General features: G+C 46.5%; 2 protein-coding genes across 5 annotated transcripts in view; both read right to left on the reverse strand.

The window, feature by feature from the left end:
* Positions 1–2,620, reverse strand: part of SPTBN2 (spectrin beta, non-erythrocytic 2) — a 127,113-nt gene extending 124,493 nt beyond the window's left edge. The window contains exon 1 of the mRNA XM_084824567.1: positions 2,454–2,620. The gene's annotated coding sequence lies outside the window, so the exon portion shown is untranslated. The remainder of the gene's footprint in view (positions 1–2,453) is intronic.
* Positions 2,621–6,087: 3,467 nt separating this feature from the next.
* The window catches only part of LOC146334292 (acylphosphatase-2-like), a 30,228-nt gene continuing 17,443 nt past the window's right edge, over positions 6,088–18,872 (reverse strand). For 3 of the 4 annotated variants that reach the window (XM_084824048.1, XM_084824050.1, XM_084824047.1), the window contains exons 2-4: positions 17,397–17,603; positions 11,520–11,629; positions 6,088–7,645 (exon numbers count right to left, since the gene is read on the reverse strand). In XM_084824048.1, coding sequence (XP_084680174.1) covers positions 7,531–7,645; positions 11,520–11,629; positions 17,397–17,426 — 255 coding nt within the window. In that variant the 5' untranslated portion in view covers positions 17,427–17,603 and the 3' untranslated portion in view covers positions 6,088–7,530. Of the gene's footprint in view, positions 7,646–11,519; positions 11,630–13,364; positions 13,382–17,396; positions 17,604–18,872 lie in introns of all 4 variants that reach the window. The other variant, XM_084824051.1, reaches the window with a different exon arrangement.

Raw genomic sequence — 18,872 nt, forward strand, 5'->3', positions numbered from 1 at the left:
TCAATGAATTTTCACCAAACTAGTCCTAGGCATAAAGTGAACACAGCGGGTCTTACTTCCAAGTAAACTTGCATAAGGATACATCTGTAAGGAGGAAGCAGAAGATTTGCAGGGCATGGACTGCATAAATAGAAGCATCCCCCCAATTTCGGAAAATCTGCGCTTTAAAAATACCTTCCAAAACTGACACAGTCTGAATTTTCGAACAAGCAAAGGGCTGGATGCACCTGATCTCGGAAGCTAAGCAGGGTCAGCCCTGGTTAGTGCTTGGATGAGAGACCGCCTGGGAATCAGGCTTCCTGCACTGAGCAGGGGGTGGGACTCGATGGTCTTCTAGGCCCCTTCCAACCCTATAATTCTATGATTCTATTATTAAAACTGACTGTAAGAATAATGTCAAGATGATCACAGCATCACCTTTGTTATGAGATGATATGAGAACCCTAAGGGGCCATTATGGCAGCTTTCCCCAACCTCTGGGAGATGTAGTTCGGTACATTTCAAGGGTCCCAAGTCAGGGAAGGCTGCATTAAAAGAGGTCCTGAAAAGGAGGGAGACCAAACTGACCCATGGACATTCTCCTACAAAAGCCTCATTCACAGGGGAGGCCACCCAGTGTTTTCACTTTTGCGTAGCTCCTGCTCATTTAGACACAGCTTGTGCAGGAGAATCTCCCACGAGGACCATGTCCCAATATTTAGTGGGGGTTGAGCGGGGGGGGGCATGTGAACATCCTGCCCCCGGCCCTAAAGCTTGTCTTATGCCAACTCTGCATTTTCGCCACCCTCTATCACACACTGTACCGACAGAACAATTATTTCCAATCTAAATCAAATACCTACCTGGTTTTCCCTGCATCTAACCCTGCAATAATCCCCACCCACGTGGACCTGGGGAGGGGAGGATGTTTTTTTTAAAACACCTTTGTAGGCCACAAGGAGTTCTCTTTGATCCTCTGAAATGCAGCCCATAGCAGCTTAGAATAACCCACCAGGTCCCTGCTGCTCCAAAAAGGAAATAGGCCTTCCCAAAATAAACCAAAATTACTAAATATCAGGGGGAAATATTATATAAACACACACACAAGAGGTAGGAATATGTTTTAGAGGTATTTTTAAATATGGACGGCAGTATATAAATCTAATAAATAATAAATAAATATTGATACCATGGTTAGAGTGTTGGGCTGGGGCTGGGGAGACCTGGGTTCAAGTCCCCACTTGGCCATGAAGTTTACTGGGTGACTTTGGGCCAGTCACTGACTCTCAGCCTAGCCTACCTCACAGGGTTGTTGTGAGAGCAAAATGGAGATGAAGATTATGTAAAAGGGCTTAGGCTCCCTGGGGGAAAGGCAGGATATAAAAGCAGCAAATAATAATAAAAATATAGCATCATTTTGGCCTAGGCTAGAGTCAAGAATAGGAAGGAGAAATGGCAGGCCAAACACGGGGATTGTGGGGAGGAAATGCCCCCCCACACTCCTGTAAGCATGAGCATGGAGTCACCAAAGGACCAGGGCTTAATCTGAGACACCACCCTACCCCCCCCTAAAAAATTCCACCCGCTCTAGGAATGCCATGGCTCGGGGAGGGGGGGGCGAGAAATGATCGAGAATGTGGTGCGCGAGGTGAGTCTGAGCATGTGCAAAGTGCCCCGCCGCTGGTTCCGACTACATCACATTATGCAGTGCGATTATATGAAAAGTGGAGCGCGGAGGGGGGAAGGTTCTAGCAGGCCTGAGCCCCGGCACCTCTCTTAAACACGAAGCCCCGGTATTCCCAGATCCACTTTTTTGTTTGCATCAACGAACCGGGCCCAAGCGACTCCTGCTCCACGCGGCGGCGGAATAAGGTGGGGGGAGAGAGAGGCTGAAACGGCGACACGACCACAGGCACCCCCCCCCCTTTTATTTCCCTTGTTGTTGTTCTCTCGGTCCTTCTTTTTTAAAAGGAAAGAAACGGGGACATCTGGCAAGGCGAGCCGCTGCCGGGCAGGGGGAGAGAGAGACCCGAGCGGGGGCTGGCGCGACGCGAGCCGCCCTTCTGGGCGCCGGACTGGGTGTCTCCATCCGCGCGCACGGAGGAGGCTCGAGAGCGCACAGGCTGCCCACGCCGCGCCAGCATCTTCTCGCCCGCGCAGGCGATCGAGACCCCAGGAGCAGCAGCAACAGCCGCCCCCCGCCCCCCTATCCCCGCTCGGCCTGGCCACAGCTCTCCCAGGAGCACAGCCAAGCCTGGGGCCGGGCCCCTCCGCCAGGCGAGCAGGGCGCCTCTCGCTTTCGCGCGCTCTCCAGGTGCCGCATTGGAGTGATCTCCGGGGCCGCCGCGGCCGCCGCCTCCCCTCTCCAAGGCCCGGTCCAGCCGGATCTGTGGCAGGCGGGATCTCTCCCCGAACCCGAGAGGCAGAGACTACCCCCCCCGCCCCCCGTCTCTTCGGGATCGCAGCTCACCCACCGCGGCCGCCGCCTCCTCCACCCGCAGGCACCCGGCGTCTCCCTCGGCTCAAGGCGCGCCCAAAGCGCGCAGCGCCGTCTCCCCTCCGCTTCTCCAGCGTCAGCATCACAGGTGGCGCCGGGGCGAACCCAGGCGTGCGAGCAGCGTGCAGCCTCTCCCCTCCTCTCCTCCTCCTCCTCCACCCCTCGATGAAGGCGCACCACCAGCCCCGGCTGCGGAATGGGCTGCCCAGCCCCGGCTCCGCTCGCCAACGAGCCCACGCCTCCCAGCTACCAGGCCGGATCAGCTATTGGGCGCCTCCGCCGCCATTCACACTTCGCCGCTGGCGGGGCCGGGCCGGGCCCGCACGCGGCCTTCGGGGATGCGGGGGCGGGCGGGAGACGAGAGACCCTCAACTCGCCAAGATCCAGACCGAATCCTAGCCTCGTCCTCTAAAGGAGGGGTGCTGTGCCCAAAGGGAGACCTTTCTCTGCGGGCCCCCTTCCAAGATCCCACAATACAGGTTAGCTGCCTGCCCACACACAGACCCACATTCTCTCCAACTGTGGGGGCCCAGTTAATTACGGTGGAGGACGGCAAGGGTAAGTATGACTGTGTCAGTATGACAAAGGCGTAATTAAAAGGAATATCCCCACCAATGCTACCAGTGCCAGCTAAAGGTTTTGGAGGGCTCTCGAGCAGGACACCCTCCATGCCCCCCTTTCTTCGGTGAATCTACCTTCTCGCCAGCCGCTAATGCTCCTCATCCTCTTTCTCAGCATTGCTGCCACTTGCGTGTTTGACAGGTAGAGAGCCGGTCAGCAAGCAGGCTGTGGCATCTCCTGCTTCTCCTTCTCACCAGCACCATTCTCTGGGCCAGAGCAAGAGGCAGGTGAACAAGCAGGTTGCAATGAAGAGGAGAAACAAGTCCTGGGGGCAGTTGTCAGTGGGCCCCTGCTGGGGGGTGGGCCATCGGCAAGTGCCCAAACATGCCTACCTTGGGCACCAGCCCTGAATACCAGCCATAACCCATGCTGTGCTTAGAGCTGAAACAGACGTTCTATCAAACCTGTATTAGAGATGGCATGAAACTGGGGTGTTGATGGTAGTTTCTTCATATGAATGATCAGAGAGAACAGAATGTTTGTGGTGATGAGAAAGCAGCTCAATGGTAGAGCATAAGCTTTGCATGCCAACTGTCTCAGCGGACAATACTGAGTGAGATGGATCAATGGCTCATGGAATCCTAGAATAGCAGGGGTGGAAGGGGCCTGCAAGGCCATCAAGTCCAGCCCCTGCTCAATGCAGGAATCCAAGTCAGAGCATCCCCGACGGGTGGCTGTCCAGCCTCGTCTTGAATGCCTCCAGTGTGGGAGAGCCCACCGCCTCCCTAGGTCATCAGTTCCGTTGTCATATTGCTCTAACAGTCGGGAGGTTTTTCCCGATGTTCAGCCAGAATCTGGCTTCCTGTAACTTGAGCCCATTGTTCTGTGTCCTGCACTCTGGGATGATCGAGAAGAGACCCTGGCCTTCCTATGTATAAGGCACCTTCCGCTGTTCCAATGAAGGAAACCAAGGTGGATGAGATGGATCAAAGTGATGTCAGTTGATGATGGGTTCTGTCAGAATGACTCCAACAACTAGGTATTTCTAATTTCAGCACCTTCCAGGTCTTCAGAACATTACAGGATCTCTTATTTCCAATACAAATTCACATTTATATCACAACCTCCTTGTTTAAATCTGAATCTTGCAACCCACCCCCTCCCTCTGCCGTCATCCGGCAGCATCCAAAGCACCAAGGGAACATCCTGTCCTTGCTCTAATTACGGGAAAGGTGGCAGACCCCAGACCAAACTGTGCTGGATATTCAAGACTACACCTTCTCACCAGCAGAAAACAAGGTCTAAAGAAAGGTGACACCCAGGTTGTGTGCATTTTTAAGTGTACGTTTTTTCCCCCCTGGAATAAATAGAAAGGCGGCAGCAGTTTACAGGAAGGAAGTATGTCTACTTTGGAATTCCCTGCCCAGGGATGTGGTGATGGCCACTTCATCAGCAGAAATGGCTGGGGGGGGGGGGGCAGGGAGAGAATTAATATGACGCTTGGGTTGATTTGTGTGTGTTTCAATAATCCCCAAACCTACCTTGCCTAGAGTCTGATAAAGTAGACTCTAGTCCTCAAAAGCCTATACCATCATAAATGTGTTAGTCTTTAAGGTGCTGCAGGACTCTTTGTTTTGTCTAGAATGTTAAATTAAGGATGCAATCCTATGCATGTTTAGTCAGAAAAAAGTCCTGCAGCTCCCAGCATGCCCCAGCCAGCATAGCTTTGTTGGTTTTGCCTAGAATGTTAGATTAAGGGTACAATCCTATGCATATTTAGACAGAGAAAAAGTCGTACAACTCCCCAAATGCTGAGAGTTGTAGGACTTTGTTCTATCTAAACATGCATAGGATTGCACCTTAAGTTTCTCTTCCACATCCAATTTTAAGTCAGCAATACACATGACACAAATAGCACGGGAAAGGCACAAACAGGCTTTTTAATGTGAAGTGTGAAAAGGCTATTTTTGCTGAATTTATGGAGGATAAATCAGTTGGGGACTATTAGCTACAAACATGCAGTGTCCATGCAGGATGCCTCATTTCCAGACACTGAGAACTAACTACTTGTTATCCTGTTTATGAGCATCTCTAGACTATCTAACTATCCACTGCTGGATGACAGAATGCTGAGTTAGATGGTCAGTTCCTTGGACCCTGCAGGACAATTCTCCCCATCTTTGTTTTGCTGGGAACACATCCTTCAGGGATGAAAGAGGTGTAAAGATTCTGTCTAAACCAGACCTTACTTTAGGGTGCAATCCTGTGCATGTTTAGATAGAAAATATGCACAGGATTGCGCCCTTAAATGCACATTTGAATCCCATAGTAGGGATTCTCTGTGCCTTTTTTTTTTACCCAGATTGGGACTGCGACACAGGAGCAGGGAAGAGTTTAAACCCCCCCCCCCCCCAAAGTTACCATTTGCTGCAAAAGGGTTTTGGACTAGAAGATGATCCATTTTTGTCCCTTCCCCATCTTACAATGGTTCTACGTACCACATCTTTTTTCATCTGTCTGTGCCTGGACAAACCTACTAACTTCAAAAGACTGACCATTCTGTGTTCAAAGTGTATATAAATCAGCTCTTTGCTACCATGACATGTTAAATACCAGGACTATCTGCTCTGAAGAAATACAACCACAGCAAAAAAGCTAGTGAAGGCATCATTCATCATAATCAACCCCAAAGAGTAGGCAGTGCCATATTTCACATGGGACATCTGTGCTAGGCATTCACCCTGTGTCAAAGCGTGGGTCTTTGTTGAAAACATGTTACACCAGTTTACAATCCTCCACACCCATGTATCTGAGAAGTGCTTCAACCCCTACCTGCTCAAAAAGCACTACATCCACATCAAGAGATTCCAAAGAACGTTTGTTGTTCTTTTTGCCTTTCGTTCATACAGCCTTGGCAACTTCAAAGCTTTTCCTCACAACCAAAGAGTCTGAAATACCCACTCTCTGTTATTCCAAGCTTAATAAAGAAGACCCTAAAAACACAAGGCTGCACTACAGACATGTAACAGAAGGGTAAGAGCATCTGTAATCAATGTGCAAAAACTTGTATTAGTGTTGGAGGGAGTCCATGCCTAACTTTTCTCTGTAGCAATTCTGTGATGGGTCTGGCTATTTTTCCAGACTTCATAATGCTATAACCAGAATCAGGGACAACTCAGAATAAGCAACTGACAGGATTGGGAAACACTTTGCTAATTGGATTTTTCTCCTCATATATCTAAGTGTTGTAAGCATGATTTCTTTCTCTATTCTCACCACCACCATCCCATGCTCATCACTTACCTTTACCTGTATTAACTATTTGGCACACACATATTGCAGCATTTTTATATTCCTTGTCATTACATGTTAGTGAAGCATTTTAGTTCTCCACTGTTGAAATGCACCAGCAAACCAGCAGCTGAAAAGAACAGTGAATGATTATAAATGTGTAATATTGGAGCCACAATTGTGGCTTCAATAGATAAGGTGATCAGTAGAATAAGGGTTCCATCATGTTAAATGGAAATCAGAGGGATGGGTCGTTCTAACCTTAATAAAATCAAAAGGGTTTCACCAACCTTCCTGAAATTTTATTAGTGCTGTCAGGGGTGCACACAGAAGATTCTGCACTAGCACAAGAGGAAATCCCTCTTTTGTATCACAGGGGTGTGGATGAGATTAACAGAATAGGGACAGCTCTTTCACAACTGCATGCAAGTTCTGCATTTCAAGTTGCAGCACAGAAAAAGGGGAAAGGTACATTAATTATTTTTTGAAAATCACACAGCTGAGCCATGAGATCTGGAAAGCAGGACATTTCTCACTGGGGGAAGGCCTTCATGCTACCAACACTAATCCACTGCACCTCTCAATCACCTCCTCTCTCCCTCCTAACTCCATCGTCTGGTTTCTCAATAGGATTTCTCAGAAACAGAAATTATAATCTTTATCCAAAAATGCCCTGCACACACTGACCCTGTCCAACTCCCCCAAAAAGGCAGTTTGTTTTCTTTCTTTTAAAGAGAATATTTAATGAGCTCACATTCTTGCTGAGCAGAAATTGAATTAGCAGGACAGGGCTGCCTGGCTCCAGTGTGTAAGTGTGGAACTGAGGAGTTATCTGTTATTCAAAAGCCTTTCATTACAATGCTTGTCCAAATGGGTTCTAAGGTTGCTTGACGGTGCTCATGAACATATTTCGGAAGGGAGGGGGCGTTAGGGGGTCTCCTGCAGGGTGGGGATTTGGCCAGGCCCCTCCAATGCAGCTCTCTTCCCTTGCTCACACCTGCATACTTGGTGTAAAGCAGCAAAAAGAGGAATGGACATCACACATGACTGGGGAACCACTTGGAGGACCGAAAAGGGTGCTGGAAGTTCCATGGGCCTAAAGCAGCAGCAGAACCTTTTCCAGAAAGAGAGAACAGTGCTTCCTTCTGAGTAGAAAATGCCTCCTTAGAGGTGGCCATCCCATCCTGACCAGCCATCTGCTTCTAATACTTGGTGATGAAGGACTGGAACTCCAAACTGGTGATCTCCCGCTCGTTGGTGAACACAGCCTGGTCAATACGTGACATGGGGCTTCCTACGCTGCGTAGCCAGTTCTTCCTGGAAGAGGAAGAAGCACAAGTAAAAACACTCCCCTGCTGCCCTCCTCTCCCTTTCAGCCCCACTTCCAGGGACATGGCTTATATTGTTTTATGGTGTTTATATTGTTTTATGGTGCACTTTGTGGTTTTAATTGTTGTGAACCATCCAGAGAGCTTCAGCTATTGGGTGGTATAAACATGGAATGAATGAATGAATGAATGAATGAATGAATGAATGAATGACTTATCACAGAACCGAAAGGCCATCAAGTCCAGCATACACAGACATTGCTGGAAGGCTGGGCTATCATCTACCAGACCCTTTTGACATCTGCTCATGCAATCCAGGCCACCATGTGCAACAGAAAGAAAGCAGGTACACTGCAGGGAGATGCTAGCAGAACAAATGGCTCCAGATGACTCAAAGAAGTGAGCCATGCTACAGAAGAGAGGCTGTGGAAGTAGACAGAAGAGAGGCTGTGGGGGTAGACCACACAGGGTTACTAGCCAATGTGGGCAGAATAAATTCCTTTCCCACTCCAAATTTTGGGATCAATCAAGCTCTTGTCATGAACAGTTAAAGCGGGGACTTTTTCAGTGGTGGCTTCTAAACAGTGGAATTTCCAACCCCTTGATTACAGGTTAGTGCATTACCTCCTTTTTGGATGGGAATAAAGACTTTTCTCTTTGATGTCACCGTATGATTTTAGAGCTTTGACATTACCCAGTTGTTTTTCATCTGTCATTTGCTGTTTTGTTTTCTTTGGTTGGGTAACTGCTGGTCTTTGTTTTAAATTATTGTCTGATTGACTTATTGATTGTGAAGCAACTTTGAGGACCGTTATGGTTAAAAAGCAGTATACAAAAACTGCATGTAAATAATAACATTTTTTTATTATTTAGACCTTGTCTGCAGTGTACTTGGTGCTTTGCAGCTTAAACCAAAAAAAGCCAGTGTGGTGTAGTGTTTAGAGTGTTGAACTAGGACTGGGGAGACATGGATTCAAATCCCACACTGAGTCATGACACTCGCTGGCTGACTTTGGGCTAGTCTCTCTTGCTCTCGGCCTAACCTACTGGTTACTGAAGCTGAAGCTCAAATATTTTGGCCACCTAATGTAAAGAGAAAACTCCCTGGAAAAGACCCTGATGCTGGGAAAGATTGAAGGCAAAAGGAGAAGGGGATGGCAGAGGATGAGACGGCTAGATAGCATCACCGGTGCAATGAATATGAACTTGAGCACACTTCAGGAGAGAGCGGAGGACAGGAAGGCCTGGCGTGCTATGGTCCATGGGGTCACGAAGAGTCGGACATGATTGAACGACTGAACAACAATGGTTCAAGGCAGCATACATGGTCTTTCCTATTTTATACTCAACAATTCTATGAGAGACCATATATGCTGCCTTGAACCATTTGGAGGAAAAGCAAAATATAAATGTAATGAATGAAATGAAACAGAAAAAACAGACCCCTGCTCTAAGGTGCATAAAGTAACAACTTCCAGAAGGGCAGCTGCGTTAGTTCATTATAGCAAAAAGAAAAAAAGAGTCTTGTGGCACCTTCAAGACTAAACAGTTTATTATGAAATATATTTTCATGTACTCGTCTAATGAAGTGGACTCTATCCACCAAAGTTTATGCAATAATAATAAAACTGGTAGTCTTTAAGACACAACAAAACTTCTGTTGTTTCAAGTTGAAGTGTAAGCTCCCAACCACCACGCCTGGAATGGAAAATAGTTTTGGAAGTTGCTGATACTTCAGAAAAAAGGGGGGAGTTTAGGGGGGGGAATCAAGAGCTACACAAAGCACCTTCCAGATACCAGTGCTATCACTGAGGAACCCAAAGGAAGGTGATTTTGGTATCTTCAGGTATTGAAGGAACCCATGAATGACGCTGCCCCCATTAACATGAGCAAACAATTTTTCACACACTGTCCAGGCACAATCATCTTCCCCAGCTGGTATTCCATTTCAAAAGCTAAAGAGTGTGTGTTTGGGGGTGGGGGGAGATACAGACCCAATTGCCTGTTTAGGATTCCCACCTGAACCCTAATTAAAAGGGGGGGGAGTTAAATTGAAGGCTGCACACCTTGCTTTTTTTATTTCCTGCCAGGACCTGAAAAAAGGAGGGGGAGAAGAGAGTAAATGGGGGAATAATACTAGTTGCTATAGATTATCTCAATGCCTACTTATCTCTTAGGAAGGCAAGGGATGGAGTAGTGTAGTTGCTATGGATGCAGCCCCAATTTCCCCCTCCCCCTTCCAACATGAAGGTAGAAAATATGGAGAGGCAAGTTGCTATGGAAACTGTCCCAGTTTCCTTGCATGTTCTCTCTCTCTCTCTGTCTCTGTATCTTCAAGGTGGTGGTGGGGGAGACTCGTTGCTATAGAAACTGCCTCCGGTTGTCATCTCTCTGAAGGTGATAGAGCCCATTATTACAGTAGCTGTCTCCACCACCACCACATCACCACAAATCCCCAGGGTCGCCCTGGGACCGCATCTTCTCTCTCTCTCTCTCTCTCTCTCTGTCTCTCTCACTACCACCCCTCACTCCGTTGCTGCTGCTCACAAATTCATAAAGCAATTTTCTTCATCTCCTCCTGGACCAACTTCCTAATTGCAAGCTGACCTAAGTCCCAGATTCACAGGGTGACAATTCATTGTGGGGGCAGAGTCCAGGAAGGTGCCCTATTTAGATATTGCAAACGGATTGAGCGGAGAGGGAAGAAGGCTATGTAAATTGCCAGTATGGGCCTCTCTTCAGATAAGGATAGCCGAACCATTACTACAGGCCTTTGTCTCTCTCACCAGTTTTTTTCCTTCAGATGAAAACTGGGGGTGCCACTGAGGAATGATGTGTGGGGGGCAGTGTGAAGACCACCAGGAGTACCCTATGTCTCTGGTTATATTAGGTAGAAAAGTGCCCATGACAATGCTTTTAAGATGCGTTGCTGTTGCATTTTAAATCTGAATGAAACCCAGGTCAGGCTTTTGAACTTTGCTGTGAAACTTGCTCTCCTGACTTGCCCTACCACTTTCAGAAGAGAGGGCAAGATTCACCAGAAATGGTACATTACCTCAATGTCCAGGTGGCATGCCTTAATTTTTAACAAAAGGAGAGAGTGCTGACAAGAGAGACTCCAGTCCGAGGATGAGCCCATGTAACTTCTTACACTCTGCCTAGCACCTTGTGCATTGCTGCAGCTAAATAATATTGGTAGCAGTAGCAGCCTAGTGGTGTTGGGATATTCAAATCATAGAGGGATGAGACCTAGCTTTGGTGGATCCAGTGTTGAGAATCTGCTCACGATCGCAAGCATTCTGCTCTTCAGCCAGCCAGCAAGTGGAGAGAGGGAAAAATAATTCTACCTGTAGTCCTGTTAGACTTCTCCTGGATTACATGCCAAGTAGACCTTTGACATGTAAGCTCGTATGCTGGGGTGGGTGCTGTTCTTATTCTTGCTGTGCTTTTAACTTGTGTTTTTAATATATTTGTTTTTGGATTGTTTTAACCGAGTTTTTGTTTTACATTTCAGTTTTTATTATTGTCGTCTGCCGTGAGTGCCATTTCCTTGGTGGCAAGCTGGGGGATATAAATCAAATTAATAAATAATTCGATGGGAGATTCCAGGTCCAAGGTGGTCTCCAGTTTCGGAGAATCTTGGCAATGCCAGGAGCAGAGCTGTTGTGTGAATCTGTGAATGATGCATAGAATCATGCTGTTTTCCTCTACATCTCCACCCTGACATCTTCTTACACACCTAAGCAATGGAAGGGGCTCCACTGTACCTGTTATACTTTGTGTTTGCCCCTCCCCCCACTCATTTAACAAAATGCAGCCCTACCCTCGACAACTGCAGAAGGAGCCCAGCTTCATATACTTACATTATTTCCACTTTGTCCTTTGCACCCTGCACCTGTCCAGTCACAGTCCCATGGGCAGTGTTCTTTACCCAGCCAACCACTCCGAGCTTCCTCCCCTGCTCTTCTGTGTACTGGTGGGAAAAGCCAGAGAGAGAGAGGTCAGGGAAGCTCCCAAGAGATTTTAAGGCCGATTCACAATCCCACGTACATCGCTCAACTCAGTGTCTCTTCTCACTTGAGACGACTGGCAGCTGAATAAGTGAACTGCCTTCATTGAGAGATCCTGTTTTGAGATTATGTGAGGTGACATGGAAGCTCGGTCAGTGGTGTATGCTCTGTGGCTGTTTCAAACAGGCAAATGGTTTATTCCCCTGAGGCACTGATAGAGGGAATAGAACAAAGAAAGACAGCTTCACAACAATAAACTGGTTTTCAGATTAGGGCTCTGGTACATCCTCCCAAGGACTGCCCAAGTGTTCTTGAGCTGCATAGTACATGTGGAAATACCAGCCCTGTCTGTTTGAACCCATATAGAGAGGAATTCCTGGCCCTTCAAGGACCATGACAAAGCCAAGGGTCCTTCAACAGCAACTAAACCTTCCTCTCTTCCGACAAGGACTTCTAAGGCCCTGATTGGATCCCAGTCTATCCTTCTTATTGGGAGGGAGATCTGTGCAAACTTCCTGGGTTCATGGTGGCACAGAGTTGGATGTTATTCTGCCTGCAGTTTGCTGCTAGTAAGTCAGGCCTGCTTTATTCCTTTCAGTCTATTCGGTTTTTCTTCCAAATCCCATCCTCTCTTGTCTGCTGCTATGGGCAGGTTCCCTGGGTATCCATAACCCCCATAGATCCAATCAGTGGTGCAGCTAGGGGGCAACGTCTGGGGCCCCACAACCCAGGGGCCCTCCAAATTACCTCTGAGAGAGCGGCAGGTGATGGGAGCAGTGGCAAACTGGCATCAGCCGCTGGGCCAGTATAGGCAAGCCGGGACCCATTGAGGCTGACACTGGTCACTGTCACCTCCTTCCTTCCTTCTTATTTTTAAAGACATCTTACCGGCCAGCCATGTACATGGTTAAAGATGCTCATTTTATTATTTTTAATTAAAAATTCATTATATATTTTTCTGACACAAAATGGTGCTTATTCCCAAGTAAATGCATTTAGCATCAGGGCAGCAGAAGCAAACTCCATTTTATTCTTGTAGTCGTGATGGTCTTATGATCTAAGTGAGTTTGAAATGCGAAACGGCACATGTTCAGAGTATTTATTGTTTTGTTTTATCAGGGTTGGTAAATGGGCTTTTTTTCCCACGGGGGCGGCTTGCTCTAACATATTAGGAATGTAAATGAAGTTTTAAAGTATGGGATGGCTGTGGCAAGGGAAAGAAATGTTAATTGTGTGCTTCACAACTGAAGTAATACAAAATAGCTGTCTAAAGGGGGGCCCCATTAAAGGCACAATCCTATGCAGGTTTAGACAGAAAAAAGTCCTACAACTCCATGCATTCCCCAGCCAGCATCACTGGCTGGGAGAATGCTGGGAGTTGTAGGACTCTTTCTGCCTAAATCTGCATAGGATTGTGCCCTAAGTCTAGGATCTAAAGTTACTGCTCCACTGGAGCAGCTAAGACTTGCTAGACTTGCAGGAGGGATACACCTTTCTGAGTCTGGCTTGAGAAATGAAAATGCAAAGCAATGCTTTCTATTTGGATAATACATTCTGAGGTCCTTGGAGTTATCTCCAGATATCCCAGTAACGTACAATCCAACTAGAATCACCAGCCTCTGAGCTTAGTTTGGAAAGCACTACATTTAACTGTGCTGTAAAAAGCCTCTCCACATCCCACAGTGGGACATGTCTTACCTTTCTAAAGAAGACACCTAGGAGAGGAAAGAGAGGTACATCAGTCAGTGATCACATCCACATATTAGTGACAAACATAAGTGACCAAAGTCCTACAGACAAAGACTTGGAAGTGGCATAACCCAATCACTGGATCCCTCCAACAAAGACAGGGCTTCTCCACACGGGGCTTTTATCCTGCGATTGAAATTGGTTACTCACAGACATTTGCAGGTCCTTTACATGATGTTGTCATCCTCCAGGTCCTCTCTCACTCTTTGTAACCATTATCATGGCATTTTTCAAGAGGAAAGTCTAGTATTTTCTCTCTATCCTGTTGTATTCTGCCATAGAAGCCTCATGAAAATGCACAATTCTGCTATACCACAGTGCCATCTAGTGGCTGTATAATGAAACATATAGAACTTGCGGAGAAATAACATTCCCGAAAAGCAGCCCGTGTAAAGGAGCCACTATTAATCCCGCAAAGGATCCAGAAGCAGAAACCCCAGGAAGGGTGCAGGATTTGACCCTTGTGTAGAGAAGCCCATAGTGAGCTGGAGTATCCCACCACAAAAGAGCCAAAGCACCCACAAACCCGTGCAAGACTGGAAGATGGATTGTCAGACTCAGAGCCCAAGGACTGGTGATTCAAATCTTTCAAGGAAGGGGTACAATAGCTCTGTTTTTTTTGGACTACCAACGGCACAAGACTGTCTGTTCCCCTCAAGCAGGGGTATAGAACCTCAGGCCCATTCCAGCTTTCCATTGGAGTTCCCCAGATGGCCTTCCCTTGGCCCCACCCTCTTTCCCTTGAGCACCAATTGATTGGTGGTTTCCCATCTTTTATGCAGATTTTTCCCCATTCTAAAAGGTTGAAATGCCTCTCCTAAGGCTTATTTGCTGGTAGCAAGAGCTTTAAGCTAAAATATGTTGGTATTTTTGGCCTTGTCCTTTTGGGGGGGCCTCACCCACCACTGGGATGTGTCTCTCAACAGCTTCTCCAAAATGGAGTTTGGCCCTCGGGCTGAAAGAGGTTCAACACCGAGTAAATAGGCAAACTGATCCAACTGCATCACAATGAAGAGCTCTCATTTGGGGATGTTGTCACCTGACCACCTATCATTTGATGGCAATCAAATACTGTCAAGTATTCCATGAGGTCATTAATGTCCTTGTGTAAATGTATCTTGCGTACTGTATCTTGGTGTCATCTAATAGCAATGGAAGGAGTGAGGGCTCTTTGTTCCCCAACCTCACACACCCCTCATTTAAGAGCAGGCTATGCTACTCTCCCTTCCCAATCAAGCCCTGTGGCTTCAACTACTGGCAGTGTGTTGCAATCATAGGGATTTTGGAACAGGAATTCTTCGGGCACACCCAAGCAGTCATCATATTCACAGGTAGGGCTGTTAGCTAGACATATTTTTACTGGCCTACCCTTCCATGATCTAGCGAAGCTTCTGCAAGTGACTAGACAAAAGTAGATCTTGTAATTAGCATCATCCTCTGAGGTTTTTGTTTTGTTTTAAATCATTCTGATTTAATTCTTTCACATTAGTGATTATGCTTTTGTATTTTAGCAAGTTATGATCCAGTCTTTATGCCTGATACTTCCAACTTTCCCCCTGATGTTTCTTAGTTTGTTAGTATTAATTACTGTACATTTATATTCCACTTTTCCTCCAGGGCGTTAAAGGCAGTGATTATGACTCTCTCCCCCACACCACTCACTTATCTTCACAACCCTGTGAAGGCTAAGAGATAGTGGCCTGGTTCGTATATAACACTAACCCATGGTAGAGGTTGTGAATTCTGAGTTGTCACGATGTGCAAATACCACCATGCTAACAAATCATGGTTTGTTAACCATGAACAGCCCAGAAAGAGAGCCCATGGTTTGTTGTTGGGTTATGAACTGTTAGCATTATGTGCTCTCCGAGTGTATATGTTTTATCAGTGGTAGTCGTCCCATGCTGTTACTGAAAGGGATGCTCTAGCAGGCATCAGGCTTGCTCAGGGTACAGAAAAATTAGTACGAGATCAAATCTTTTTTTTTGAAGCACAGGTGCTGCAGCCACTGCATCAGCCACCTGGATCTACCATTCAAGGTCTTCGCATCTATCCAAGGGGTCTTGCCTCAGTTGGTACTTAAAAGGTTGCTTAATTATTATCTATCTGAAACTTTGCTCCCATCTCCTCTGTGGCTTTGCTGACCCCTTGTTACTCTGACCTATATGCTGCGTCCGCACATTACAAGAAGCCAAAAATCTTGGCTTATTAAATCACAACACGAACAAGCGGAATGGTCGTGGAAGCAGCCTGTTTTGCTCCTGACCCAGTCCTCCCTTCGCAAAAGCAGGTAAACAAACCAGGCCTGAAATATGAACCTGGGATTATGGTCTATTCCACCCAAACAAGCCAAGGTTCCATTCATAAGCCAACAACAAACTCTGATTTTAAGATAGTTTATGATTCTAGATTGTTTGGGTGCAATAAAATATAATCCTGGTCTTAAATGTCACACTGAGCTGTCTTGGCCTTGTTTGTTTACCAGCTTGCACAAAGGGAAGGGTTAAGCAGGTAACCAGTTGTTTTCCAAGCCAAATTCAAGGTGTTGGTTTTGACCTTTAAAACCCTATACAGTTCCAGCCCAGCCTATCTCAAGGAGCGCCTCCAGCAACACCAAACAGGCCACTCAACAAGATCAGCCTTGGATGGCCTCTCTGTCCCATCAGCCAGGGCAGCTAGGCTGATGAGGACAAGGGAGAGGGCCTGCTCTGTGGTGGCCCCCACTCTGTGGAACTCCCTCCCTAGGGAACTCCATGATGTCCCCTCTTTAATGAGCTTCTGCCATGCATTGAAAACTTGGTTGTTCAGGCAGACATTTGGGGTGAGTTAGGGTATTTTTAGAAATATGATGTTTTAATGTTTAATTTTACTGTTTTAGACTGTTTGTACTGCTGTACATCGCCCAGAGTGGCCAGGTGACCAGCCAGATGGGCGATTAAGACATTTAATTAATTAATTAAACAGGAGCGAATGGGCTGCATGCACTAGCACTCCGCCTGCTCCCATTGTATGGGGCAGCATAAAAATATAATAAATAATAAAGTAATAATAAATAATAGCATTACATGGGAACATGGCCCATAGGAGCTCTTCCTATCACTGCACCCCATGCAAAGTTCTTCCATCCAAAAATTACCTTTCACTTCCCTCATGGGAACTGCATTCATGCTCAACATTCCATTACAGATATATTCAATTTGAGCTGTTAGAATATTGTTGAACATTCTGTGACATCATAGTAACACAGTGAGATAACAGCATTTTATTTTGTTTTTGCCCACTTTATGAGAGATTGTGAATGCTAGCCCTACCCTACACTTTAAGGAACAGGGCAGTAATCTCTCAAAAAACAAGCATACCACATCCTATCACTGTCCTAAGTGACAAAGGGATGCGCTACAAGTTCCACGCGAGTCCCACCTTTCTTCCTTTTTTTTACCATGGAAACAGCTGAGTTCCTGTTCCTGAACTATGGCGGCTTAGGCTATGCTCCTTCTTGAATGTCACAGATTATGTTACAGGTTTTTTTTTAATAGATCGTGTGTGGTTTTTGTGGATTTTCTTTTTAAAAAATCGGGTAAATTAGGTTGAATCAAGGATGCTAAGCCTCCCTCCCTGAAATGGCCCAGATCTCAGCACTAGGGAGAAACAGCTTCCCTGTTCTGCTCTAGGATATGCGGATTCAACACCAACACCAGTTAATGTTCCCAATTAGTCTCCTCCATACCTCCCCCATCCCGTTATTGGCTTCAGTTAAGTTCCTTTGGGGTCCTTGCAGATTCTGGCTGCAGGGCAGATCCAGCCTGCCTCACTGCTGCTAGAACTGAAGCAAGAATCTGCAGCTTGACAAGCCGCCTGCTGGCATCTTGTTTCAAGGACTATATTATTTGCAGCATGAGCCACAGGGGGGACGGAGCAGCCATCACCATACACAAAAAAAAACCCATAGAGAGCAAGGGGTGAGGGGTGGAAATGGGACACACTCACCCTGGACTTCCCCATAAACTTCATAGTCGATTGCCCACAGTCCAGGAGAAGCCATAGTCCAACGCAGGCTACGGGTAGCCAGCAGGAGCTTCCACAGAGACTGAGAGGGGTGTGTGCTATTTGATCAGTTTCACACTGCAGTCAGTTTGGCCAGCCTGTGTTACTAAATTCAGCTGCAGGGACGCAGGCAGTCTGGTCCACCTGGAATAAGAAACATAAAGAGGCGTCTCTTCTCATCCAGCCATACAACCCTCAAGCCTGTCCCCACGATAGCCCCATAATAAAGGGATAGTAGGAGAGAGATGGCCAAAAGCCAAACCAAAAATCAGATCCTGAACTCTCCTCTCCAAGGTGATCTAATGGGAAGGAGCCTGCTCTCTTGTTACATTTTACCTCTTTGTTGCTGTACCTACAGGTAACAGCTGCAAGTACTGTACATGTAGGGCTGGAAAGAACCCATCTGCCTAACATTTTATGCAAGCACCTAAGAATTTAACATTTTTCCAGCTCTGGGTTGTATCCAATGTTAGCCTAACTTAAGTCTCCCTCATTTCAATGGGTCTACTCTAAGTAGGATCCTCCCTCAGCTGTCGCCACCACCAGCCATTCCAGCAGGCTGTACTGAGGGAGATGAGCTTGGGAAGCAGGCCCATTCCATCAGCTGATGGACTCCTTAATTTTTTTCCTATTTCTTCCCCATCCCTTTTTCCTTGTGCGTCCTGTCCTTTTATATTGTAAGACTGCAGGCAGAGACGGTCTTGTTTTACTGACTATATGTAAGCAGGATAAAGTGCTTTAAATAAATACAGATACATAAATAAAAATCCCTGTCTGGAAAGCTAGCTTCCCTCTAAGCCATGTCTAAAAGTAATTTGCTAGAAGCCAACGAGAATCTGAGGGAGGCAGAAGGCCAAATGACTGCAGCCTACCTACCTCTTACTAGTTGTTGTAACCCATGCTACATTCATCAAAAACATAATGTGCCCAAGCAGTTCCTCAGATCTCATCACCCATGGACATGCGTGGGCCTGAGAGTTGAGAACTGCCAAATCAAAATGTCAAATAGAAGAGGCTGGGAGTGGGTTTTGAATTAAGCTGTGTCCCCTCTATGGGGTGGTGATAGTCTGCAGGAAAGGATACAGTTTAAAAAGAAGGACGCCAATTATACTTTATTAGGCCATGTTTCTACCTTCCCTTCCTGATGTGCCAACATAGCAGGAAGTGTAAAGAACAGTTCTGAAAAAAATATTTTCCAGAGAGGTAGCCGTTTTAGTCTGTTGCAACAAAATGAAGGAAGCGTCTTGTGGCACCTTAAAGACTAACGAATTTATTCTGGCATCAGCTTTCATGGACTAGAGTCCACAAGACTCTGTTGTTTTTGGAAACAAAGAAGTAATGGTGAGGCACAGTCAAATACCAAGGGCAACACCACTCCTGAAAGCCTCATAACCTAACTATTGTACACAAACA

The sequence above is a fragment of the Heloderma suspectum genome, chromosome 17 (assembly GCF_057233095.1).
Source record: "Heloderma suspectum isolate Gila_16-S chromosome 17, 16-S_ref, whole genome shotgun sequence".
Lineage (NCBI taxonomy): Eukaryota > Metazoa > Chordata > Lepidosauria > Squamata > Helodermatidae > Heloderma > Heloderma suspectum.